The sequence below is a fragment of the Heterodontus francisci genome, chromosome 6 (genome assembly GCF_036365525.1).
Source record: "Heterodontus francisci isolate sHetFra1 chromosome 6, sHetFra1.hap1, whole genome shotgun sequence".
Lineage (NCBI taxonomy): Eukaryota > Metazoa > Chordata > Chondrichthyes > Heterodontiformes > Heterodontidae > Heterodontus > Heterodontus francisci.
The window spans coordinates 121,534,272-121,558,989 of NC_090376.1; the positions used below are offsets into that span (position 1 = coordinate 121,534,272).

The 24,718-nt window shown below is 40.2% G+C and overlaps 2 protein-coding genes across 2 annotated transcripts; one reads left to right on the forward strand and one right to left on the reverse strand.

Annotated features, from left to right (window-relative positions):
- Window positions 1-338: 338 nt before the first annotated feature.
- zic2a (zic family member 2 (odd-paired homolog, Drosophila), a) lies at window positions 339-3,802 on the reverse strand. Its single transcript, XM_068032930.1, has 3 exons — window positions 2,803-3,802; window positions 658-821; window positions 339-524 (listed from the first exon to the last, which is right to left on the reverse strand). The coding sequence occupies exons 1-3, from the start codon at window positions 3,800-3,802 to the stop codon at window positions 339-341; spliced, it is 1,350 nt and encodes a 449-aa protein (XP_067889031.1).
- Window positions 3,803-14,076: 10,274 nt separating this feature from the next.
- zic5 (zic family member 5 (odd-paired homolog, Drosophila)) lies at window positions 14,077-19,365 on the forward strand. The gene is made up of 2 exons (XM_068032932.1): window positions 14,077-15,079; window positions 18,932-19,365. Exons 1-2 carry the CDS (start codon window positions 14,077-14,079, stop codon window positions 19,363-19,365), a joined length of 1,437 nt encoding a protein of 478 aa, XP_067889033.1.
- Window positions 19,366-24,718: the final 5,353 nt, after the last annotated feature.

Below are 24,718 nucleotides of genomic sequence, written 5' to 3' on the forward strand. Positions count from 1 at the left end.
CAATCTGGAAATGTCACCTCAGGAAAGATATCCATAGCCACCGCAGAATGAACGCTATATATCAAGGATCCCAGGTACAGTTCAGCTGACAGACTGCAAGGCTCTGTGTTGGAAGTTGTAAAAGTAGTCAAAATGTTTGTTCAGTAAGACATAAATAACGCCGATCTTCACTTCTGCAAAATCTCTGGAACTCGGTATTGCTTGTATGGGGATTATATCGTTCTCCGTTTCCCATTCACAGATTTTAGAGAAAGTTTTTTTAAATTTTTGTTTTCAATTTTAAGTTAGCACAGGCGCCGCTCTCCCATGTTTGGGGCCTGTAGTCTTTGTGTTTTTTTTTAAACGTACCATTCATTGAAGTTGGAGGAAATTCCGGCGTTAGTGTGCACCGCAGAGGAGGCAGGAGATAAATTATTGCTGTTTTGGGGGTCGGTGGACGGGGAAACCAGGACTGGGGGAGTAGAAGATTCATAACCAGAGCTGGCTGCCGGTGAGGACTCAGAACCTTGTGACGATTCGTGGACCTGCATAAAAGTCGAGGACAAGAAAAAAAAAACAATCAGTCGTTTCCTAAACAGGAATAGAACCCAACACCGTCCCCCTGATTATATTGAATACAAGTGACCGTTCATTATATAAATATTGAAAAGTAATGACCTTCATGTGTTTCCTTAGAGAGCTGGGATGTGTGTAGGACTTGTCACACATTTTGCACAGATAGGGTTTGTCTGAAGTATGGACATGCATGTGCTTCTTCCTGTCGCTGCTGTTGGCAAAACGCCTGTCGCAGTTTTCAAATTCGCACTTAAATGGCTTTTCACCTAGGCAAGAAAAATAACATGGAGAAAAGGATCAGTCAAGCAAAACCATGAATCCCTCAATCTTCCACCGATTGCATTTCGCTCGGTGATCACCGTATTCCACACTGCTCAAAGCACTTCGACTTAAATACTTACTGAATATCCTAACCATGGTGTTTATAACCCGTCCTGGCATTTTTAGTCGCGAGCAAAAAATAAAACCCAAACAAATTATTTCAAATGAGCCATCCTAAATCAAAGTCTTGGGCTGTGGACGGAAATGCGCTTGACAAAATTGATTCGCGTTTAGATTTGTGTGATTAATGCGAGTGTGCAAAGTCCTTGGTTTCCAGGTCCTGTATTGCTCGGGTCCCTTTTTCTGAATGGAAATAGTCACATTAACAGAATCGCAGCTGCCTTTCTCAGCTGATTGCAACACACGGAAAGGAAATAGTTCATCGCGTTTACACAATGGCAGAATGTAATTAAAGACTCTGCTTAGACTTGCAGAATTGATCTGTATTAAATCAATTGATCCAAACCAATTCTAGAAATAAAATAACCGAACAATGATTAACCAACACGAGCCCCAGTTTAGGGCCATCGCGTAGATATCCATACGTAGGGATTTTTAACAGTCCCTGGATAATTGTTTATGTTCCTCTGCACTTATTTATGGGAATACACGTTCTAAAATTGGCAATTGTATCTGGAGCGTTGAAAATTTCCCGTCTGAACTGTGTATTTTACTGAGCGGCGGAACCAGGAGGTGCGAATCACACAGGAATCTTGCTGAATACGGGGAGGGGAGGTTGGGGAGAATGTAACATTACACTCTATTAGCATTTAAATTGTTTCCGAAAAGATATGTAAACCGCTTCGAATTCTGAAGGATAGCTACTCTGAGGAAATAAATTTCGCAGTTGAAAACCTTGCTAAAGACTTGTCTGGCACCTATGACTAATCATACACTTGAGAGAACAATAGGCCTTCATCCTCTTACCACTCTCTGAGAAGCAAATAGTTATTGTGTGTGTGTTTTAAAAAAAATCTTATTAATTAATTACCGCTTTTGTTTTTAACTCCTTTGAAGAACCAGTGATTTAGAAAGTAATAAAATGATTAAAAATAATGAACCCCACACGGGTGAAGCTCGGATGAAATTTCTCAGTTGCCACGTTTTACACACAAGAACCTCTGTCCTTATATTACATGCTGACCCATATTCAAAGTTTATGCCCCAAATACAGGTCACTGCCGATGACATAATCCTACACACTCGAGAGAAATATTATGCAATACAACATAACTGTAACTCACAGCTCCTGTCCTTGAACAGTTTTTTTCTGGTTTCTAACAGTAGATGTGTTTATCTGATATATGTTAAACTTGTGGCCCAAGTTAACATTCCCAAATTTAAAATTTCCAAATATTTTCATGTATTAATTCTTTTTTTTAACATGCGAAACATCCATAATTCAATTGTCTATCATAGGACCATAACTAAGCAGAATTTGTGTAATGTATTTATTCCGTAAATCACCAAATAGAAGATTTTATTATTTTTGGCATTTAACTTGAGTATTTTATTAAGGATCGAACAGCGATCGGAACAGATTTAACGTTAAAATGTGTCACAATAATTTCTAAACTATTTATTTGCCGCACATCTGTTTCCCCAAATCACAAGCATTAAAAATTACTCCTATTGTTACAATGTGAAACATCCAGAATGGAGATTTCTCAAGTGGTTTAAAAAGTGTTTTGGAAAATAAATTTTCATTGTAGAAGGCAGTCACATGAATGTTATTTTGCGGTTTACAGTCCTTTTTATATAAAAAAATCATTATTGCGGTGCACGGAAAAATACAAACGAACCATCAAATGACTGAGGAATGTGGAGAGATCCGCGCTCTTACTGGGCAGCGCAAAGGTGGCGGCAGTCCGAAGGGGTTCGGGGGGTGGGGGGTTGTTGGAGAGGAAGGGAGACTCCGGGTTTTACCTGTATGGGTGCGTTTGTGGATCTTTAAGTTCTCCGACCTGGCGAAAACTTTTCCGCAGCCCGGGAAGGGGCAAGGGAACGGCTTTTCCCCCGTGTGGACCCTGATGTGATTCACCAGTTTGTATTTCGCTTTGAAAGGTTTTCCCTCCCGGGCGCAATCTTCCCAGAAGCAGATATGGTTGGTCTGCTCGGGTCCACCGACATGTTCCACCGTGACGTGGGTGACCAGCTCATGCATGGTGCTGAAAGTTTTGTTGCAGGACTTTTTGGGGTTGCTCATCTGCTCGGGATCGACCCACTTGCAGATGAGCTCCTGTTTGATGGGCTGCCGCATGTATCTGAAGAAGGCTCCGGGACCGTGGTGAGCTGCCATATTCATGCTCATGTTCATATTCATGTGGCCGTAGTTGTGGTGGTGATGGAGCTGCGCCGCCGAGTAAGGGTCAGTCCTGGGACACTGGTCCGAGCGGCCAAACACTTCCCCAGGCAGCCCCAAGCGCATCTGCCCGTTGAGGACGTGCGTGTTTGGAGACGAGTGGGATCCTCCTTGCTCGTGGATGCCGGGGAACAAGATGTGTCCCGAGGTGTCTGAATGCGGGTGATGGAGACTGGCCGGGTTGGGTCCGAAGATGCCGTGCTGGTTGGAGCCCGCGCTTGAATCGCTGAAGCCGCGACTGCGGAAGATAAAATCCCGGGTGGAGTTGAACGCGGCGCCCGAGTAAGAGCTGACATGGGCGGCGTGGGGAGCCAGGGCGGACGCGTAGCCCGAGCCAGCGGCCGCTTGCGAGCTGAAAGCCGAGCTCTGGCCGGCCGACGAGAGGTCATGGTGGACTCCACCGTTCAGCTTGAAAGCCCCCATGTGCGCTGAGTCGACGAAGGTGTTTTGAGACAAGCCCAGGTCCCGGTCCGACATGTCGGCGGTGGAGTGGTGATGATGGTGATGTCTGGCAAAAGTGCCCACCCCGAGGGTCGGGAACTGGGGTCCCGCATCCAGCAACATGCTTCTAAAACCAGGGGAGAAAACAAACAGATCTCTCCCCCCCTCCCCCCCACCCACCCACACAGCCACACACACACAAAAACACACGCACACACACACACACACACGGGGATCAACCGGCAACTTCAGAGACGCCTTCTTCTTGTTATTGTTTCTGATCGATTCCGAAAGAAGCCAAAACGCACCAGTTCAGAAATTCAACAGATCGAGACAAACGATTCGCCTTGCTCTTTAACAGCTTCTGTTTTTCTTGAGGGGGGGAAAAAGCGATGACAAGTAGACCGAGCCAAATTATCACGTACAACTTTTTTTGTCCTCTAAAGCAGTTTTTATTGCGATCACGTAGAAGTTTTTGTTTTGCAGCAAGAATTCCCACGGAGTAACCGTCTTCTTTGAAGCCTCTTCTCTGTCTGTTCGTCTCTCTCACTCTCTCTCTCAGTAGATGCAGTGTTGCCAGTGATAGCGGTAATCAAAAAGGCAGTTAAATGAGAAGTAGAGATAAGAGCATCCTTAGGATGAATGTGTGGTGAGGGAGGAGGGAGGAGGGGGATCTTAAGCTGGTCCCGCTCCTGTCATATGATGCAGAATGCGGCGGCTGAATGGAGTGACGGCGCCTCTCCCAACACCCCTTTTAAACAGGACAGCGGGCACTTTCTAATGGCTTTTCATTGGACAACTCCGCCTCATCTATCCCAGGTAGCTTGCTCCAAACGGGTCGCCATTTTTCATTAATTACGCCTACTTTGATTTGTTTTTTTCCTTCAGCTCGGCCATTTCTGCGCCACTCCTTTCCTCACGACGAAATCCATGTAGGTAGCAACATCATATTTTCACTGCGAAGCAATAAAAGTTAATCGAAATCCGTTCTAATGACTTGCGATCAAATTGTGCGAGGTAGTAGGGAGGGTGAGGGGAATGCAGTGTTACTACAATACGCGTTTCCTCCCCCCTCTGTTTAATTGCTGCCTTTTGCATTGTAAGCGTGTAACATGATGTAAATCAGAGAACTTTTTTTTAAAGAAACTTGTCAAATGATTTCCACCCCAAGGTTTGAGATATTACCTCGGTGAAACGGACAAGTCCGGTTCTGATCAGATCCCACCTATGAGAAAGCCCTCCAGCATCCTTTCCTTTTGCACACAGGCTTTGCTTAGAAGGGTTTGTGCCAGAAATAAAGGGGAGGGGGTTAATCCGATTTGCCACCTACTAAATTGCACACCATATTCTTTGCAATAAAAGCTGTCTGTATTTTCTTCTGCTCAAATTCGATTTTTTTGGAAAAAGATTGAAAAGTGTGCTTAAATAAGGGAGGATTAGAAATAAAACGTTGATTAATTCAAGGGATTAAAAAAAATAATCCCTTTATTTCCTTATTGTCACGAACGAAAAGCGCCATCATTTCACTTGTTACCATTTTATTTTTTGCAGAAAGAGAACACTGGTGCCTGATCTGTTTTGCTTAGGGCAGAACCTGTATTAAAGGGCAGGTCTGGAAACAGAAAACCAACCAAACGTCACAGAAACAATCCCGTGTTCTACTAAATCACCCATAGTTAATTATAAAATCTGTTCTTATGCTACTGTGTACTGACCCCGCATTTTTCAGAAATGTCACCACCTTGTCTGTGATGAACAGAACACATATCATTTAAATCAGACCGGAAGGTTTTTTTTTGGGGGGGGGGAATGGGTGTGGGGGGGGGGGGGGGAAATAAACACAACAATGATTTTAATTTGTGTACAATAATGTATGAAGTTTGATGCTTGTTTCCAGCACTGCGATTTTTTTGTATCAGACATTCATGTGGCAGCCTTCTTACTGCTTTTTCAGTGATCATCTGTTCTGGTTTTGGTGTTGTTTTAATTTTCTAATTTCAGTCTAAAGCAGCACAGCATCGTGCTCGCTGCCATTCTTTCACTTATCCAGGGCTACTCTGCAGGAAATACAGGAGCTGATCCAAGTTCAAAGTCACGTTTGCCGACTTCTTTACAGAGCTGTATTATTTCACTGCAAAACCTCCCCCCCCCCCCACCCCGCCCTCCCCGCAAAAAAAAAACTCTGTCCTTGGTCACTGGGGTTGGGAGAGAGAGAGAGAGAGAGGGAGCGAGAGCGAGAAATACAAAAATTCAATTGCATTTCAGTACCATTGTACCAGAAATGCAGGCAGGGGCTGGAGGTGAGAAGTGAGAAAGACCAGCGGCTGGTAATCTAATCATTTAATGGTACTTCAACAGGTTTGGAGAGGTAAGTAATGAACTTACTATATGAGAGATGGTGCTCTAAGGCTGAGAAGAATGTCTTTATCCAGTTATCAAATCCAGAATCCGCATTCTTTATAGCGACAGCACTTCTTTTGTTAGCCTGCAGGCTTGTTTTAATAACTGCCAACAATGGAACCCCTACAATATCCTCTTTCATCTATATTTATCTTGTCACATATTTCAATCTATTTTTGAATAAAGTCAGTCAAAGCACGCCGGAGAAGTCAACGCCATTTTTCTGACAAGTTGATGAGATTTTATTTTTTGGTGGGGGGGTGGGGGGGGGGGGGTGGTGGGGGGGGGGGGGGTAGATAGAACTTTTATAGGGACCAACTACTCGACAATATCTCTGTGCTGACTGTAGATAGTTTAAAGCTTTCTATTCGGCCGTTTGGTTGCAGTCTTGTTAGTTTTGAAAAACGCTTTGACCAGAAAAAAAATCCCTCCTTAAATATATTTATTGGAGAGCATGTATGTAGGAAGCAAGGGATAGGAGAAGAGAGACGAATTGCTTTTTGTGCGTTGCTTTGGATAAACAACGCCTAGAAATCATCTAAAGCTGCCAGGTTACTGGTCGCAATGAATGCCATACTTTTTGTTATTTTTTTTAACAGAAAGTGAGTTAGGGAATGAATTGTACATTATCAACTGAAGCTTTCGCTATTGGGTTTTTTTTGCAATGATTCCTTAGTCTTCAAACTCGCAACAAAGGTATACGCGGAAATTTCCCATGAACAATACAATTAGAATACCCTTTGTTAGTACATTATCGTGCAATAAACATTACTGTATTTTGAGTAGTGTATACAGCTATTCGCCATAGCTACTGTATCAATATAAAGTGTTATTTAATCTGACTGGAACACATCAATGATTTGCTTATTGTTGCATTTTGTTCAGGCAACATTGGATTTAATGAGTGCTGGTAAAACTCACAAGCTCACATTTTGTACCAGGAAAAGTTCCCATCCCTTGTTACCTGTGTCAATCAAATCTTGGATCCAATTGAATTAGTCAAATGACTATTACGGTACAAATTACCTTTGGTTTGGTTTACTTTGACTACGATCTAAGGCCCACGGTTAAGCATATATGTGCTCCTCCCTTTAAATCAATAAAACATCCTTATTCAGTGCAATTAGAATTTATGTAAAATGATGTAACAGACTACAAGATATTTATTGAGTACTTACGTAACCCTTTCTCAGTACAGCGACATAAAAGAAATTATTGAACATTTTAAAAATATAAATGTGCATTCTGATCTCGTAATACAAGTCCCATGACACAAAAGTCGCAATATATAAATTATTGCGTTCATTAGACACAGAGATCGCGTATCTTTTGCATACTGAGATGGAACAACACAGACAACCTTGAACAAATGCAGTGTTGATAATTTATCCCATACTTCAAAGAGGATAGAATTACAGTGTGTATGGATCTGTTAGTCTGTGGGAGGGTTCGAAGAACACAGCTGAATGAATTCACTCACTAGATTGTGAAATGCTCTCCCACATGTATATATATTAATGGCTAGAAATTATGGAAGCCAGAGAATCCAACCCAAATTAATCTTAAATTCAGCTAAAGTCAACGAAGGACTGAGAGATGTCCGTGTGAATTTTATGTATTTAAGCAATGGACAGAACAAACCCACCCCTATGTTATACTTTTAAAGACTGTTTTTTGATAGCTTGCAGAGTGAGGAGTTATGGCCTGTTGCTTACTGTCAAACTGCACACATCCTTTGATATACACATGTACATTACAGCGTTGCATTTACAATGAGTGGGTATGAACGCTTGTCGGCCCTTTGGCAAAGCGCTTCCAAAAACATTTTTACGATGGCATGTTAGAGAAAAGACAAATGAAAGTGACATGTGTTATCAGTTTACGAGTTGGCGACCTATGATTGTTATTCCATAAATTATATCTGCAGTTAACCCCTGTAAAGTCTGTCGCGTTTTGAAACACATTACTAGTGTAATTTATTTCGGTTGTAGTCTGTGGGTGTTCTGCACTTCCTTGTTTATCAGTATTGCAATTCAGTTCACATAAGAAATATAACCATTGTGTTAAGGTAAGGGTGGCATGCGGCAAGCGTGGGTAGTATTTTTCTTGCAACTGTAACTGTTAAGTTCTTGTTATCAGTAGATCATTATTTACGAATGAAGGAGAAAGCAGAGGAAAGGAATTGACAAACAAAGAGATAGAAAAATATGGTGGGGTGACGAATGTCAGAAATCAACCAATAAAGTAATGAGTTTCTAAAAGACATTTAATCATCTGTAACATTGACCTTCGTAAACCTCATGACATCAAGGGCAAATTAACAATGTTTGGTGCGTTTTCATAAACGGTGGACGAAAATTGATATAATTGGAATACAACATTTATCAAATACAAATGAGAAAGGTACAATGTTTCAATTTGCAACAATCTATATATCATAAAGAAACGCCTCTCACCGGTGTTTCTGATAAGAATTTTTAAGTATAAAATTACATGGATGAAAAAATATAATTTGAAGGAAAACATGATCTTACCGTACGTCTTAAGAACTTGTACATATTTCCTGCCAAATTTTTACAATGAATAATATTTGAAGAATATTGTGCCTTTAATATGCAACATGAATACTGATACCATTTTGCCAACATTTTCGCCAATAACGCAGTTACATATATATATAAAGTTAAAGGAATAATCAACGCATTAGCAAAACAAAACCTGCCTCTGATGAATGGTGCATTAAGGATACAATTGGTTTTTTTTCTGAGATGTGTACCACGAACCCAGAATGCAGAGTTTTGCGAAAACAGCATTGTTTTAAATTATATGTGTTGCAAAAACCGACAGAAAATGTGAAACTCCCAAGTTTGCTCATTATGTATCTGCATAACCTGATCTGTTTGGGTGTGTGACTATCAAAAAGGACACGAACACAATACCTCTATTCGCGTTCTTTCATATCGGTTTGAATAAGTAGAAACACATTATAAACAAACAGTGTTAAACCGCCAGGAAGTGTTGAGTTCAGTTTACTGATAGTCTATTAATTACCCCATCCATTGAAAAGAAACATGTATCTGTTCAATAATTAAGGGCGTGCAATCAAGCGTATGGGGATTTATGTGAATCCAGCCTTACAAGACATGAGGTAATGGAGCGGTGGATTGCAATGAGGACATGGCTTGTATGATGTGGCCATTGACAGACAGCATTGGCTTTGTAGGCAAGTTGTTGTGGTTTACCACCAGTACGTACTGGAATGGAAAGAGAGTCAAATATTAAACATATGCCGCAAAACTTTCAACAGAAGGCTGAAATTGCATTTCACTTCCCTGCATTTATCTCCATATAACGGTGAAGAGCAACATTATAGTTCTCTCCTGAAGTTGATATTAACGAGTCATCGTGCCTACCTTGTTCAGCAATTAGTATATTTGTGTTTCTCGTGGATTTGGACTTCTTTTGCACATTCATCGAATATCTTACATTCTCTTGTCGTTGTTCCGTTCCATCCAACTCTTCCTTTCCAAATGTTCCCTTTCCTTTGTTACATTCTCTGTCTCCCATACCTGGTTACTTGACGCCTTAACATTATTCCACTTTTGGATTGTTAAGGCGATATAATACAGACTTCTGTTTCCTTAATTTGAACCCCATGTTTCACATCATTGAGTTTACCCAAGCTACATTAATAACTTCATAGCCCCACTACATCAGTTCACAATATTACTTATACTGCTAAAATTCGCATTCTTGTACCTCTTTTTGACAATAGCACGAACCTGTTTGATAATTTGACGTATTTTGCGCAGTCGTTGGTATCCTATCAGATAGAGTGAAAAGCTAAAATTAGAATTTTGAACTGGAAATACAATTATTCTTTGAAAGTGTAATGAGAGATAATAAAACCCTGGGAAATCGGAAGCAATTTCCTTAAAAATACCCATGCCTGGAAAAACAGAACCAGGAAACCAATTCATTATAATTATAACGCAAGCACAGTGTTTAATGAGTATTTAGCTTGGTGCTTTAGACTGAACGGACAAACGCAACACAGGGTTATAGCAGCTCAGAAGAAGGAAATTAGTGCCAGATATTTATTATTTCTGAATTGCGTTCCACACTGATCGCATTGTGAACATAATCCTAATTTACAAGTAACTGGAGGATTCCGCCAAAGGAAGGGAACTTTCTGCAGGGTGTTGTTTGGCGTCTATTAAAGTGTTCTTTTATGCTTTGTTTAAAATCTATTAAAATCAATGGAATCAATTGGAGCATTCGGGTTTTACAAATTGTAACAATCTTTAGAAAAACAAGTGGGAATAAATAAATCGATCACAGAAGTAAGTATATATTAAGACATATTAATCGATGACAGATACACATCATGCTGCGTTGATCAAGGACAGCGACAAGGAAACGCGTGTAACATCAAAACCCCTTTACAGTACAATCAGCATACCTCGGCTGCTGAAATTATAAATCTTCATTTTTTTTGTAATCAGTAACACCGAGCAAACTTTATTTTTAAATGAAAAATAAAACTGGAGAGTGGTATTTATTTCATTGCAGGTAGCAAGCACTTGTAGCAGGAAAACTTCCTAGGAATCTTTTGTGCCTCTTTTAAAAAGTGGCTTATTGACAGGGAACTGCCTAAATTACATACTTGTATTGTTTTTGAATTTCAAATTGCAGTCAGAAAGACTCCTCGAACGCAAACTCCTTATGCACTTCATAGCACACAGTTTCTGTTTCAATATATGTTCAAATGTTGTTACAATAGGGCTCGTAGAATGACGTAACCTGATTTAGCATGAAGCTTAAAGAACAATATGCAACATCCAATTCGCTAATACTGTTTATTAAAACATTTTTGAAAAAGTTCCAAACAGTATTCTTAGTTCAGACAATAGAATAAAGATTGGACAACACACAATAAATAATCAGGTATCACCTTTTATGCTACTTTTCCAGAAAATTAATTGTGTGTTAGAGAATGTGCAGCCGTTCTGTATGTGTTAAAGGTGTGGCGATCGTTTCTGCTTGGCTGGTTTATATAGGAGGAAACCAAAGTGCTTCACAACAAAATGTCAGAGGCGCCTGCTCGTTGTTCGGCCGTCATTTGTTCTATTGTTTGCTAAATAATGTGTACCAACACTTCTGAATTGTGTAAATTATTTGTTAGTGTCAGTAATGCAAATTTGGATTTCTTGTTTTTTTTTTGGCACATGCCCTGGTGAAGGTTTGGAGCGATACAAATACCTGATGTTCGCAAAGGACGTTTGAAGGACATGCACCTAGCCAGGCATGGAATGGTGCAGTAAATGGAAATTCATGGAGAAAGATAACAAATGTATTTAACAAAACGATGGCAAAAAGTTCGAAGTAGTATAAAATATGTGAAATCAACGGACATACACATACATATAGCATATACACGCAGAACTTATAATGGGTCTTACAGCATACAGGTAACAGTGCCAAATTATTAACAATAAAACGCCACAACGATAAGCATTATAAATACGAACTATCTGGAAATATTGGCCTGCTGGATGCCTGCAGTAGAATCACAATAATATGAAGCATGAGTCAAACGTTAAGTCAGTTTAGTTACTAAAGCGACCAGTCAGAAAGCTCTATAAATATTGCGATTCTAGGTGACTACATGGAGAATCAGTGTTGTTTAGACCAGTCTGTCGGGTAACATACTGCATTGTATCCCATCCATTGTGCTCTGTTTTGGTCTTCTCTGTTAAAACTCTGAATTTTATAGAAACATTAAGAAAGATTTGAGGGGATGCCGTATTGTGAAACATCTATACATACAGAATATATGAGACATAAATACGCCTTCAAAATTACATGTATCAACTCTGTTTAATGGTTTAACTTTGTCACGTACCGTTATTTTGATCTGTTTGCGTTAGTCTATTTCTAATCACTTTATTTCTTCGCAATTTTAAGTAACTAACTGCACATGAGTTTCTCAGGTAGATTCATATGCAAGTAGAAAGGTACATCAAACAAGAGAACAGTTCATAATGGTGTTTGTATATATTTTTTACATTTAGTACACAATTATTTTTATGCTATAATTAATAATTTATATCCTTTATCAATTCCATAGAGCTGAAGTCTACAAGTTCACATGAAACATTTGCCTTTGAAAAACATGAATTGTTACTTGTGTGATAATTATTCCTGTTATTTTCTCTATATCAAAATGGAGTAGTTTAACATAGCATTTTTTAAAAACAAACACAGCCTTCTGTCAAATAAACATATTTTTCTGCAATTAATTTTGTGTTGTGACCTTTCAGAACGATTGATTTTTCGTTATATAACAATATGCGTTACATTATTTCACCTGGGATGAATGGTAAATCTTACCTAAGTCAAACGATCTAATCGTGTTAAATTTCACTGACAAATTATATTTCCAACTATTCACAACATATATATATTTCTATATTACTTATCTAGATGTTAAAAATGACAATCACCAAGTTTTATAGATGATTGAAATAAATAAAAAATGGAAATCAGAAAAATGACACAAAATGTACTTGAATCCCTGGTAAGGAGATACAATGAGAGATGTCGAGGACAGGGGAAACATTATTAGGCACAGTATTTTATGATGCAAGAGAGAATGTCGACTTAGTTTAGCTAGATTGAAACATTGGCACATATGCATAAAACCCAACAACAATAAAAACGTAGTAAGATAGTCCTTGTGAAGACTGGTGTCCTGATCTATATTACGCTTTCCTTCATATCTTCAAGCAAGATGAAAACAGAAGATCTTGTCCTGTCACATTTATGCACTTCCAACCAAGCCAACTCTGGTAAATAGGTTTTCAACTGTAAAACACAATGGAATATTAGGGTGCCCTTTCTTTCCACCCGTCGGTTTAAATATTTCCCCTACGTTTATTTATGTGTAATTTGATACACCGATATTAATTTATAATAGATCATAAAAGACGAAATCGAATTTCAGAAATCATGCATATATTATTCTTCCATCAATTTACATTATTTGCCGCACTTTGTTCAAATATTTCCAAACCCTTAGTTTTATTTGTGAATGCGTATACGCTTTAGAGGCATATGAAGTTTCAATTAGTGCTCATGTAAAAATAATTACCCTAACTGATCTGAAAATTGGTTATTGGTTATTATAGTCATATAGTAACAATGAGCTCTGGCTATATTTACATAATTACAGCATAATTTTGATTACTGTAAGTGAGTTCAAAATTGATAGAATGCTGTAAAATTCCAAGATATAACACGACTTCCGTTATATTTACATTAGAATTGTAGAATCAGTTTATAAATGATTTGTGGAACCAATTTTTTTTAAAAATCTGTAAACAAATCACTATTCGTACAAGTGATATGTCACCAATACTTCCTCGCCAAGAAGCGATTTTAAAGACTGTTCATAATCGCAACTAACATTCCTACATAAAATGCTTAAATTCTCCGGAGGTGGGTAGGGGCGGGGCGGGGAGGGGGTAGTTTATTGCAATTCTTTAATGACCAGTTATGGGGTTTCCATGCCATATGAGCCGGTTAAAACAAGTGCCTATTTTCCTGAAGTTTCCGAGTCAAAACTTAAGCAAGAGGAACATTGTGGGAAGTGTGAGCAGGAGGTGGGAGGATCCCGCTGCGCCGCTCCGCTCAAAACGGGCGAATTGCCTGAACGGCGCATCTGCCAATCACCCCAAAGTCGCCAATCCCGGCCCTGCCATCTCTGAACTATATTTCCCCACTGTGTCGCCTAACCGCTCTATGTTCTGCCAATCGCTTGAGGACAGAGTGAGAAAGGCAGAGTTAAGAGTGCTCAAAAAAGTGCTTTAACTGCGCTCAATAATATATTTTTAGGCTTTGTTTTTGGGGGGTGGGGGGCGGGAGGGTGGGGGGTGGGGGGAAGAGAAAAAAAAACTGTACCACCAACTAGCGTGGATGGATAGGCTTGTGTAGTTATGGAAGCCGCGTTAAGCAAGCGGAATCCGGGACTGAGATTAGCGGACTTGGCAGCAAACAAATACCATCCCCATCAGAATATGTCAGGCTTCCCGGGGCTGGGGAGCCATACACACATCCACCCTGGGGAGATGAACAACGATCCCAGCGTGACTCTCACCCCTTTCGGGCCCGAGCACACTGCTCTCAAACTCAGTCCATCTCAACACATGGCTGGACATCCCGAAACGCAGACAGCGGCGATTTTCGGCTCTGCACAGAACTCGGTCAGCTACCCAGCGGGTCATTCCCACTCAGGCTACGCAAGCGGCAGGGACTACATCCTCAGGAGAGATCTCTCAGCATCTGCCATGCATGGACTGACTGAACAGCACCCATCTTCTTCCTCCCTTCACCATCAGCACCACCATCACCACGGCGTGTTTCTATCCACAACAGGTAGTTACGGACACCCGGAGATCTTCCCGGGGCTCCACGAGCAGTCTGCACCGGGATCCCACCACACTTTAAACGGACAAATGCGCCTGGGGTTGCCGGGGGATCTCTATAGGCCAGAGCATTTTAGCCACAGAGCTGAACACTATCCGGCCTCTTCGCTGCACTCTTACAACTCCATGAACTTAAATGTTAACCTGGCAGCGGCTCACCATGGAGCCGGTGCATTCTTTAGGTATATGAGACAGCCCATCAAGCAAGAGTTAATCTGCAAGTGGATTGACCAAGAGGAGACTTCAAAGAAACCTTGTTCTAAAACTTTCAGCACCATGCATGAGTTAGTAAACCATGTCACTGTGGAGCATGTCGGAGGACCCGAACAGAGCGTTCACATTTGTTACTGGGAGGATTGCCCCAGAGAAGGGAAACCATTCAAGGCGAAATACAAACTGGTAAATCATATCAGAGTTCACACAGGCGAAAAGCCTTTCCCGTGCCCGTTCCCGGCCTGTGGTAAGGTATTCGCACGCTCGGAAAACTTGAAGATTCATAAAAGGACTCACACAGGTTAGTGCTTCTAAACAGTTTTCGCTTTGTTCCAAAGGCCCTCAACAAGCACATCTTGCTATATCGCGGGCAAAGCACTGTTAAGTTAAAAAGAAAAGTGATTACTTTTCCTGAATTGCGAATCTAACGAGTATCATTCTCAATATCTCACGAGTACGCTCGTAAACTAATATACTTTATCTACACAGGCTCACAAATTTTAGAATGTGCAACTAAAGCAACGCAGTTTCATTTGAAAGATTCTGGAGATTTGGGATGTAAGCTAACAGGCCGGGAACATTTTCAAACGGGTTTAAAACTGTGGCGTTCCTTTGTTTCCTGCCCGGGAATGACGATTCAAGATGTCACAAACTTAAAATGAAGCGACCAGCGCGATTATTGGAAGCGCTGTCAGGGCTGGTTTTAAGAGGCGAAGGCTCCAATTAAAGTCATATATTTCAATCCAACTTAAAAAAAAAGAATGATCAGGATAAAGTGAAAGACAAGAATTATAAATTAGGATAGGAAGATTTCAACGCAGTCTTGTGAAAGGCTTAGGAAAAGGAAGGGAATCAAGTTTGTAATCAGACCGAACAAGTTGGACATTTTGGTGTTGAAATATGGTCTTTAAGAGTCTCTGAGAGAAACTATGCCGATACACTTACAGGCAGCATGCTAGTGTTCGACTTCATAATTAGAATCATGAAGATTTTTGTGATCTAACGGCAGTAAACACGCCGAAGGATGAATCACTGCATCTAAATCCCCCGAGGGTGCGCCCTATCTAACTTGAACAAAGTTTACTACGGATCTCTCGTATATCGTTTTAGTTCCTGGCGAAATCAGGTAACCTGGTCAGAATTTATTGTTGCAGACAGATATTATCCCTTGGAGAATGTTTATTGACGTATGCTTTGCTTAATTGTTTCTACTGATTTATAGCGTGCTGTCACAGGGTATAAACAGATAGTGTTACACCTATTCGTTTAATGCCTTCTTAATTTGTTGTTTAAATGTTAAAGCAAATGGTCCATGACTGCTCTGATTACAGATTTTATCTAAAGAATATGTTGCACAAGTTTTTTTTTTAAAAAGCATGGCGAAGTGGGGAGTGGCAGCGAACTGGGGACCTGTATTCCAGCTGTGTTAGTAAAGAGCCAATTGTGGGATAGATCCTCCATCTCTACTATAAGAGGAATGTGGAAAGAAATGAACAAGTTTTAAAACTTCAATTTTATTTAAATCGAGGTATTCTATCTTTCCAGCACTGTATGCTAAAGCAGGAATTATAAATGAGGACAGTACAACTCACTGGAGTAGTGAACACTCCTGTTTCCTTGTGTCTTTTCAAGGCCTTTTCCTGGTTGCAAACTCGAGCTATAAAATGGCCATTTGTTAACCTTTTGAATAGTGTCCACTTCGACCTAAAAAAAACTGGAGTTCAGGCAGGAAACGTTAACTGGTCACATAATAATTACTTTAAAAAATGGGTCATAGATTAAAAATAACACAAAAATGGTAATTAGCGTCACACAGGGAAGCAGAATTACTTTCTTCACTCCAGTGAAGCTACAAGGTAAAGTGCTCCTAAACTTCGAGTCCATCCCAACAAATGGAAATGCTGTTGCTACCAGTATGTTAAGGAGTAGTTGCAGTATATAGTTCGCCGCAGAAACACAACTGCGCTGCAGGAGCTAGTTTCGCCACTGCATTTCAAAGACTGTGTTTGGAAAAATAAAATACAGATATATGTCAATGTAACCTCAGGCATAAGCACGCACAATATGGCGATGAGAGCCAAGTGTGTTGGTAAAGTTAATTACCATAATTCTGTGCTTTAAAAAATTGTGTTTTCGAATGGATATGTGTTATCCGCCTTTTGGTTTCAGGGTTGCAGAATTGATAAGATTGGGAAGCCCTAAGTGTTCAGCCACATGCGTTGTCTTACCCTGGGGTTTGCTGAGAGTGTGTGTTGTGTTTGATACATCAAGTAGAATGGGCTTGTGTTTGTGTTGTCCAAACGAAGTCATTGATGTTATGAAAGCCACATCCTTATAAGAGGAAATTCTACTCTGGCTCTGCTTTGTATTGATTCACACAAAAAATGTGGTCTAAACAATGCAGCTTAAATAGGACGATGTCTTGGACCACGAGGAAATATGACCACCAAACTGCACAGGTTCATAATGACAGGAAAGTGATGCCAGGTTCAAATGGGTTCTGTTTACTCGCAAAGTCAGGAACGAGGTTATGTTTGAGGGCGAATCCGTTTTTATCAGTCAAGTGCTTTCTGCATCTCAGCTCACGCAAAACGCAACTCGGCAATCAAAAGCTGTCAGTGTCTTTTTCCTAACATGCAGCTTGGGGCGAGAAACTCCGAAGGAACCGCCAGGCCAAACGCCAGGCGCATTCGAAGTGCTAGTTTATGACCAGCCTGTGGGATTCATGCACTGCATCGAGCTGCAGCAGAGCTAAATATAAATATTTACAATATACAAATAGAACCGAGCTGGCGGAGAACTGGAAGGCGCCGATGGTCACTGCATTAGTTCATCTCCATCTCAAACCCTACGTAAGAATATTAGCACGAAATGCATCTAAAACAGGGAGATTTTTTAAAAAAAAGATTCCGCCAAGTGCATGTCAGATTCTAAGATATTGAATGCAAGTAAGTTTCAACCATATTAGAACGAACAGTCCAAATATTTTAATTATGCAAAATGCGTGTTCTTACAAAGATGGCCACCAATCCTGGTGTTATTGTCCACATTCCATTTAACTTCAAGCACAGGATCGAAATAAACAATAACGAATGTGATATGAATCCGATTTCCATTGAAAACCTAATCTAAGAATAAACATGTAAGCGAGATAACTGGCTGGCTAGTTTTTGAGAAGTTGGCCTATATTTGTGGCGTTGCTCCTGGTGATTTGGGAAATGTTAATGTAACATGCCCTAACTCTTAATACTGTACATAAGTATCAGATTACTAGGGACCGAATTACAGAATAAACAGTGAAAGGAACGCACTAAGGTGAAAAAAAGCGAGGCCCCGGCTTGATCTTCACAGTGGCCTAACCGGTTTAATTCGACTTTTTACAGATTTTAAACTGAACTAATCCTGACTATTCAAATATCAAGCACCAATATTCCCTTCGCAATTACCCCGCCGAACAGCCTGGAAGGTCGTATGAAAGAGAAAGATAAATTTTAAAATATATCAGCGGAAGTATTTTTTTAAAGTTGTCTTAAAACTTCTGGCCAACGAGTTTACAATCATATCAGCGCTAATTTCACTTTCCAAGTTAAACCTTGGGGATTAAAACTGTTAGTCGAAGTTGAAAGCTTTTCAATATTTTAGAGGAAGCATGTGGAATTTGCCTGAAATGCGTTTTAGGCAGAGAGATGACTTTAATTTTCGCATATTATTCAGGACAATCTTAGGAAACAGAAACGATCCCACCAAACTACAGAGTAAATTAAGTAATTTGCTTTCAAAACTGAGTTTTCCATATGTCCTCCAGAACACAAAGGAAAGCTATGATATCTCGTAGATCCCTTAACTCCGCCAGCTGGCCACCGTCGTAAAGTCTCCACTTTAAAAACATGTATAATTAAAAGAAGAAAACTTGCATTTCTATCGCGCCTTTCACGATCTCAGGACGTCCCAAAGCGTATTACAGGCAATGAAATACTTTTTGATGTGCAGTCACTGCTGTAATGTAGGAACTTACTTATGTAACCAAGACTAAAATCATTGCAATAAACGTTTGAATTCTGAACAGTCTACACAATCAGTAGAAAAATGAAAAAATTACTGCGTAAAACCCCTCGATTTTGTCCCCTCATTGTGTTTTTCTTATTATTTGCAGGAGAGAAGCCTTTTAAATGCGAGTTCGATGGCTGTGACAGAAAATTTGCCAATAGCAGTGACAGGAAAAAGCATTCTCATGTCCATACCAGTGATAAGCCGTACAACTGTAAAGTGAGAGGCTGTGACAAGTCTTACACTCATCCTAGTTCGCTTCGCAAACACATGAAGGTGCATTGCAAATCTCCCCCACCTCCTCTCAGCTCTGGCTACGAGCTCTCAAACACATCCTTGGGGATGGTGTCTCCGGCCTCAGAACCAGTCAGGGGCCGCACTGCCAGCGTCTCTTCGCAAGTCACCAACCTCAATGAATGGTATGTCTGCCAGGGGAGCGGGGCTGCCAATAGCCTCCACACACCTTCAAGCAATGGCACCTCATCCGACACCGAGGATGAGGAGGCCTACAGGAACTCTGATCCCAGGACTATGCTCTGACATAGGAGTGTTGGAGAAGTGTGCATGTGGGCACCATGAGAAGTGCCAAGAGAGGGTTTGTGGCAATGGCGGCCATCAAATAAAACCAGTCAAGGTGTCCTATGGCCATCTTAAACCAACTAGGTTCAAACCTCGTAGGAAAACAATTTAAGGGCTATAGACCTGATCCTATGCAGCTTTCTGGCCTATGCTCTCAATCTCTGTGTCAGCCAAGATTATTGTGTGAACATCGAAGCTAAAGAGACTCACAATTTGATTTCTTTTAAGACTGTAAATATTGAGTATATGAAATCAAATGTGACTTAAAGAAATTAAAACATATCATCTGACCTACATCGGGCTAGTAATAGTATTTACTGCCGAGCAGAAAACATCTCCGCTTTCTGGAACTGGTAGACTACATATCCAGCCTTTCTTAACTCCCCATACAGACAATTCCCCTCGAGTGCTGGAAATGGCTTTTAGGGCAGTGTTGTAGTGTAACAAATCGACGGTCTGAGCGAAGGGATCTCCCACACTTCTGTGACATGACGGTGGCCAATATGATACAAGCTCTGGAGAGGAAAAGATCGCCACGTTGACCCGGTACTGTCGGGGTTCGGTTTTAAAACACAAGCAAGAGTTCATGTATATCTGCCCCAAAATATGCACTGTTGCAAAAAGAGCTGAATTAGGACTTTCCTATTACATGTGAAACGAGTCACACATCCGTAATGCTGAAACTCGCGAGGACTCTATTTGACCATGTGAAATCAATACCGACAATATATCAACTTTTAAAACCAAGGGCCCTGGGATTCTGTAGAACCAACCTTTTATGTGATCTTCTATCCACCATGGTATAGTCAAAATATTCATACTTTCCTTATAATTATTCAGGCCTTCATACAAACAAACTAAAGAGCACTAATATGTCCTCAGAGGCCAGAAGACGCCAAAATGACAGGCCTGTCCCTGTAGGGTTTGTACATAATTGTTGTGGGCTGCTAGTCGTTGATATAATCGTTAGCTACCTTAAGATTTTCGTCCGTAAATGCTCTTTTATTTGTAAACTATAATTTATTTGCTGATGTGTAATATCTTTCTGCAATAGTACAGATACACCAAAGAATATATTATTACGTTTGGTGCAGTATCGTGGTGTTTATGAACCTGTGGATTGTCAGAACATTTATTTTCTGCTTACTTGAATGAAATGTGAAATGTGAAAATGAAAATATGTGATTGTTTATTTCTTCCTGGTGCTGTAACTACAGTATTGGTGCATATGTTATTATTACGATGCATGTTGCAGTCATTTTGCATTTCCCTTACATTAACAAACACTGCTCAGAACCTCTGATTGGAATCTACAAACCCAAACAAAAATGCAACGGAGAGATAACAGTCCCTTTAAAGCAATGAACGATCTACGTGTATTTCGATTTAGAAATGTGTTTCAGTGAAGGAGGTTTAACCATGTGACAATGTATTTTAAAATTGTGAATAAACAAATATTGTTTTTCCTCAGCGTTAATAACCGTATTGTGTGTTAAATGTGTAAATCCTAAGCATAAGTCCTTGGATTGCGGATATGGAAATCCTTATCTCGAAGATGGAGAATCAAATCATTTTGGCTAATGACCTAAAGCTAAATGATTCAGGGCGCTTGATGTACCTTTTATTTTCATGTCTATTGTTGCATGAGAACCTTTGTCTCTGGCCAATATTTACCTGTCTATCGCATACAGGACGCACAGAAGGACTTTAGTAAACATGGAAGATGCTACTTGGGTAAAATTGGCAGACGGGAGATGAAACAATTCCTAATATTGTCTGTAATTAACATTTCGACATGACGTCAAAGGGTAAGAAAGGGAGTCACGTTTTCCCTCTGGGATTGTATTGCCTCCCCTCCCCGCCCCACAACTCCAAAAATACAGGTAAGCAGCGAGCTGCAAGGTATACTAGTTGTAAATTGATGTCTAAAACAGGTGACAAAATCCATCCCTCTTTTACAAATCCAAACACATGTACACGAAGATATTTAGTTGTGGCTACTTTTAACAGATTGGCAGTGATGTTGTAACATTGCACTTGATGGATTACACACAAACAGTACACGAATCTCCAGTATAAAAACAATCCAGAAACAGTTCAAGCCAAAAAAAAAAGGAGAAAGTCAATTTCTGTTCGTCTATTCCCCGAAATCCCAGATTTAATTGTCGACTTTTCCAAAATTCCATGCCTGTCTCATAACTGCCAAATTTGGTCCGAGAATCAATATGGATAATTGTGTTATTATCGGCGGTCGACTTTAAATGTGATGTTGGCGGCGTTTTCGCTTTATAAATGAGTTTTTAAAACAACTCGACCCATCAGATAAAGTGGTTTTAACATGCAACTTCACTCAGTATCGCCTTGTTAGGGCAGGTATCTTACACCGTGCAAAAGGCTGAGATATAATCTCTGCGAACTCAAGACATAGAGCAGGCAAGCCTGGGGGTGGGTTTTCCAGTTTAATGTACATTCTGCTGATACATTGCTGATAGAACGAAGCAACAGGAACCACATTCCTTTTGGCCAAAGTGTCAAACAGCAGATGGAAATGTGGGTAAAAGAACAGACCCGGGAAGCAAGAAAGCAATTCGAAGAATGAGTGATATGTCTCCTAAATGAAATAGGTTGTTTCTGTGAGATTCACAATTAAAAGCATATGAGGCAGAAGAAGACTCATGTAAATGAAGGCGCCAATCAATGGGGAAACTTATAGCTCTCTAATGAAGTTTCTGGTGAAAGGAAGGGTTGTACAAAGGCATCCAGACATGAATCATTCATGGCAGATATAAAAGATAAAAGATATCCAACAATAAGCAGATCGTTGTAAAGAATGTAAAAAAACACGCTTTCCCTCCGTACTTGCTGCATTAAAACGCACAATCTCGCTCTCCTAGTATTCACTATCCCTTCCTATAGAGTTAAAATGTGACCAGTAGCAGTCCTGCGCCACTTCAAAGCAATCTACTCCAGAGCGGAAGACTTGGCGCTTGGACACTCTTCATGCTGTGTTAGGATTTCTATGGCAATTGGCAAACCCGATCTCCACATTTGAATATATTTACAATAAAGCTCACTTATTAGGTCTAAGCAGCACATGATTTAAGCGGAGATAATGTCCATCCTCCCCCCCACCCCCCTAAACCGCCGCACGGTAACAACATACACCTTGCACTGCAGGAAAAACACATTTTTGTAGGGAATATGTGCTGCCTCATCAGTGAGTCTTGTCATTTGTTCAAGTACCGCGTCTCTAACTCTCAGGCAAGTAAACAGAAACACGAGTCAAAAGGGGACCCGTGTCCATTCCACACACACATTATTTTTGATGTAAACATGTACATTCTGCTGATACATTGCTGAATAAACATGTTAAAACATTGATCAATGCCCTTTGTCAAAATTACATGGATTTCTTATAAATAATCGGCGGATAAGCAAATGATTTCGCTCAACCTTTTCAATTTCGATGCAGGCGAACGAGATTTTTTTTCCCAGGGTGCTGGCAGATTGGATCAGAAATAATGTTGAAAACAGCATATATGCAGTCTAAACAAAAGGGATTACTGTCTCTTCAATCTATAGTGTGTGCAAGTGCGCTTGGTTTGGTGAGGATCATGTTGTCCCTTTGCAGTTTACACGTGGAAGGAATCAGATGCAGAGCAGTTCAAGTGGTTTGATAAAAAAGTGGGATCACGTTTAAAGAGACAAGGCGCAAGTTTCTCCCCAAGGAATAACCCATATCTTTAGTTTGTCGCTGACCAATTTGGAGCAGCTAAGCATAACAAGAGTGGCGAAGAAGCGCAACCCAAGACAACAACAAAAAAAAAAGCAAAAAAAAAAGCGCAAGAGTCTAATCAGGCAAGGGAAGGTTCAAAGGCAAAATGCTTTGAAATTCAAACTACTGCTTTTACGGTATATCAACATGGCGTGTTAAGATTGCTATGGCAATGAGCAAGCCCAAAACAGGCTGCATTCAAAGCAGTCTACCTCGATTCGCGACAGTCTATTAAGATACAGTTGCATTGACCTTTAGTTTCATGCTATGTTAGTTCAGTCAATTTTCACTGCATCAGAATCTTTCATATTTTGTTTTTTTCCCCCCACTGGGCGACTCTTTCCTCTGTACCGTACCTTACCCCTCCTTTTCCCCTCCCCCCTCCTTTCCAAATATCACTGAGTTTATTTTTATGGATGGGTCTTGAAGTGTTTACTCGGATCTTTTTTTCTCTTTTTTGGGGGGCTTACCAACCATTGTGTGCAATATGTTATCGCCCTTTGTTTATCTAATACAAGTACTCTGTGAATGGTGAAAAATAAACACGATGAAAAATAACCAAACAGATGATTCCTCCGAGTGAAAAACCCGGGGACTTAATAAAAGAGCGAGGCAGTCACCGTTGAATGGAAAATCCTTTGAAGTGGAACTTATTATCTGAGGAATACTTTGCCGTCGTCCTAACGACACAGCTGAATTGAAAAGCGTTCCCTTTTGTCAGCGATTTGTTCTCCTTTACTAGAAAGCCCACTGGAATTACTTACATGAACTGCCTTAACATACAGACTGGAAATCAGTAACTTTGCAAGTCAGACTCTCAGACGCCACTCTGTTGAATGTGAGGGGAGGTGGTGGGTGTGGGGTGAGGTGGGGGGAATGGAATAGCCGAAGATGAACAGATCGCAAGGGTTTTATGTGTGTGTATGTTGCAGAGGAGTAGCTACAATCTCGATTTCAGCTCCACTTCATGTATGTTCTTAAACCACCGCTTTAGACAGCATTATGACAGATATCTGGCCACATATTCCCCCATTCACACTCCGCCTCGCCACAAGATTAAAAAACAAGAGCACCATAGCTGGCTGACGCTTTTTCTCCCCTCTTTCTGCAAACCACATCCTGTTTTATCCAAATTTATTCATAACAGATGCACAAGATAAACAATCGATTTCGGAGTCAAGCAGCAAAAAGAGTAAAGTGTACTTGGAAAGTTGCAAAATCGTTTTATCTTCTCGTGCAAGTAATTATTTATTTTGAAATATTTGTATTCCATCTGAGATTCCATATTACTAGAAAATAATCAGATGCGAATAATTTCACCACGTTAACAAGAGTAATTGTATTCTAAAAACAGACTTTATGTGCAGTCCATTCTCAAATGTTCCCATCTTTTCTCGCTTGTTTCACTTTAATTGGAATGTATTTTTGGTTTGTAATAATTAGCTAGACCCACATCTGAGCTTTTTAAAAAACGGAAATATTAAAAGGGACCCCCTAAATACATTTAGTACAGAATTATTTTTGTTGATTTTAAAAAAA

What these genes read in the sequence shown, in the direction of transcription:
- zic2a (XM_068032930.1), bottom strand. Translation starts at nt 3,802, where the DNA reads ATGTTGCTGGATGCGGGACCCCAGTTCCCGACCCTCGGGGTGGGCACT. An exon ending in CCACAAACGCACCCATACAG is followed by an intron (nt 822 to 2,802) that starts GTAAAACCCGGA and finishes TTTCTTGCCTAG; the next exon opens with GTGAAAAGCCATTTAAGTGC. An exon ending in CTCTAAGGAAACACATGAAG is followed by an intron (nt 525 to 657) that starts GTCATTACTTTT and finishes ACTTTTATGCAG; the next exon opens with GTCCACGAATCGTCACAAGG.
- zic5 (XM_068032932.1), top strand. Translation starts at nt 14,077, where the DNA reads ATGGAAGCCGCGTTAAGCAAGCGGAATCCGGGACTGAGATTAGCGGAC. An exon ending in TCATAAAAGGACTCACACAG is followed by an intron (nt 15,080 to 18,931) that starts GTTAGTGCTTCT and finishes TATTATTTGCAG; the next exon opens with GAGAGAAGCCTTTTAAATGC.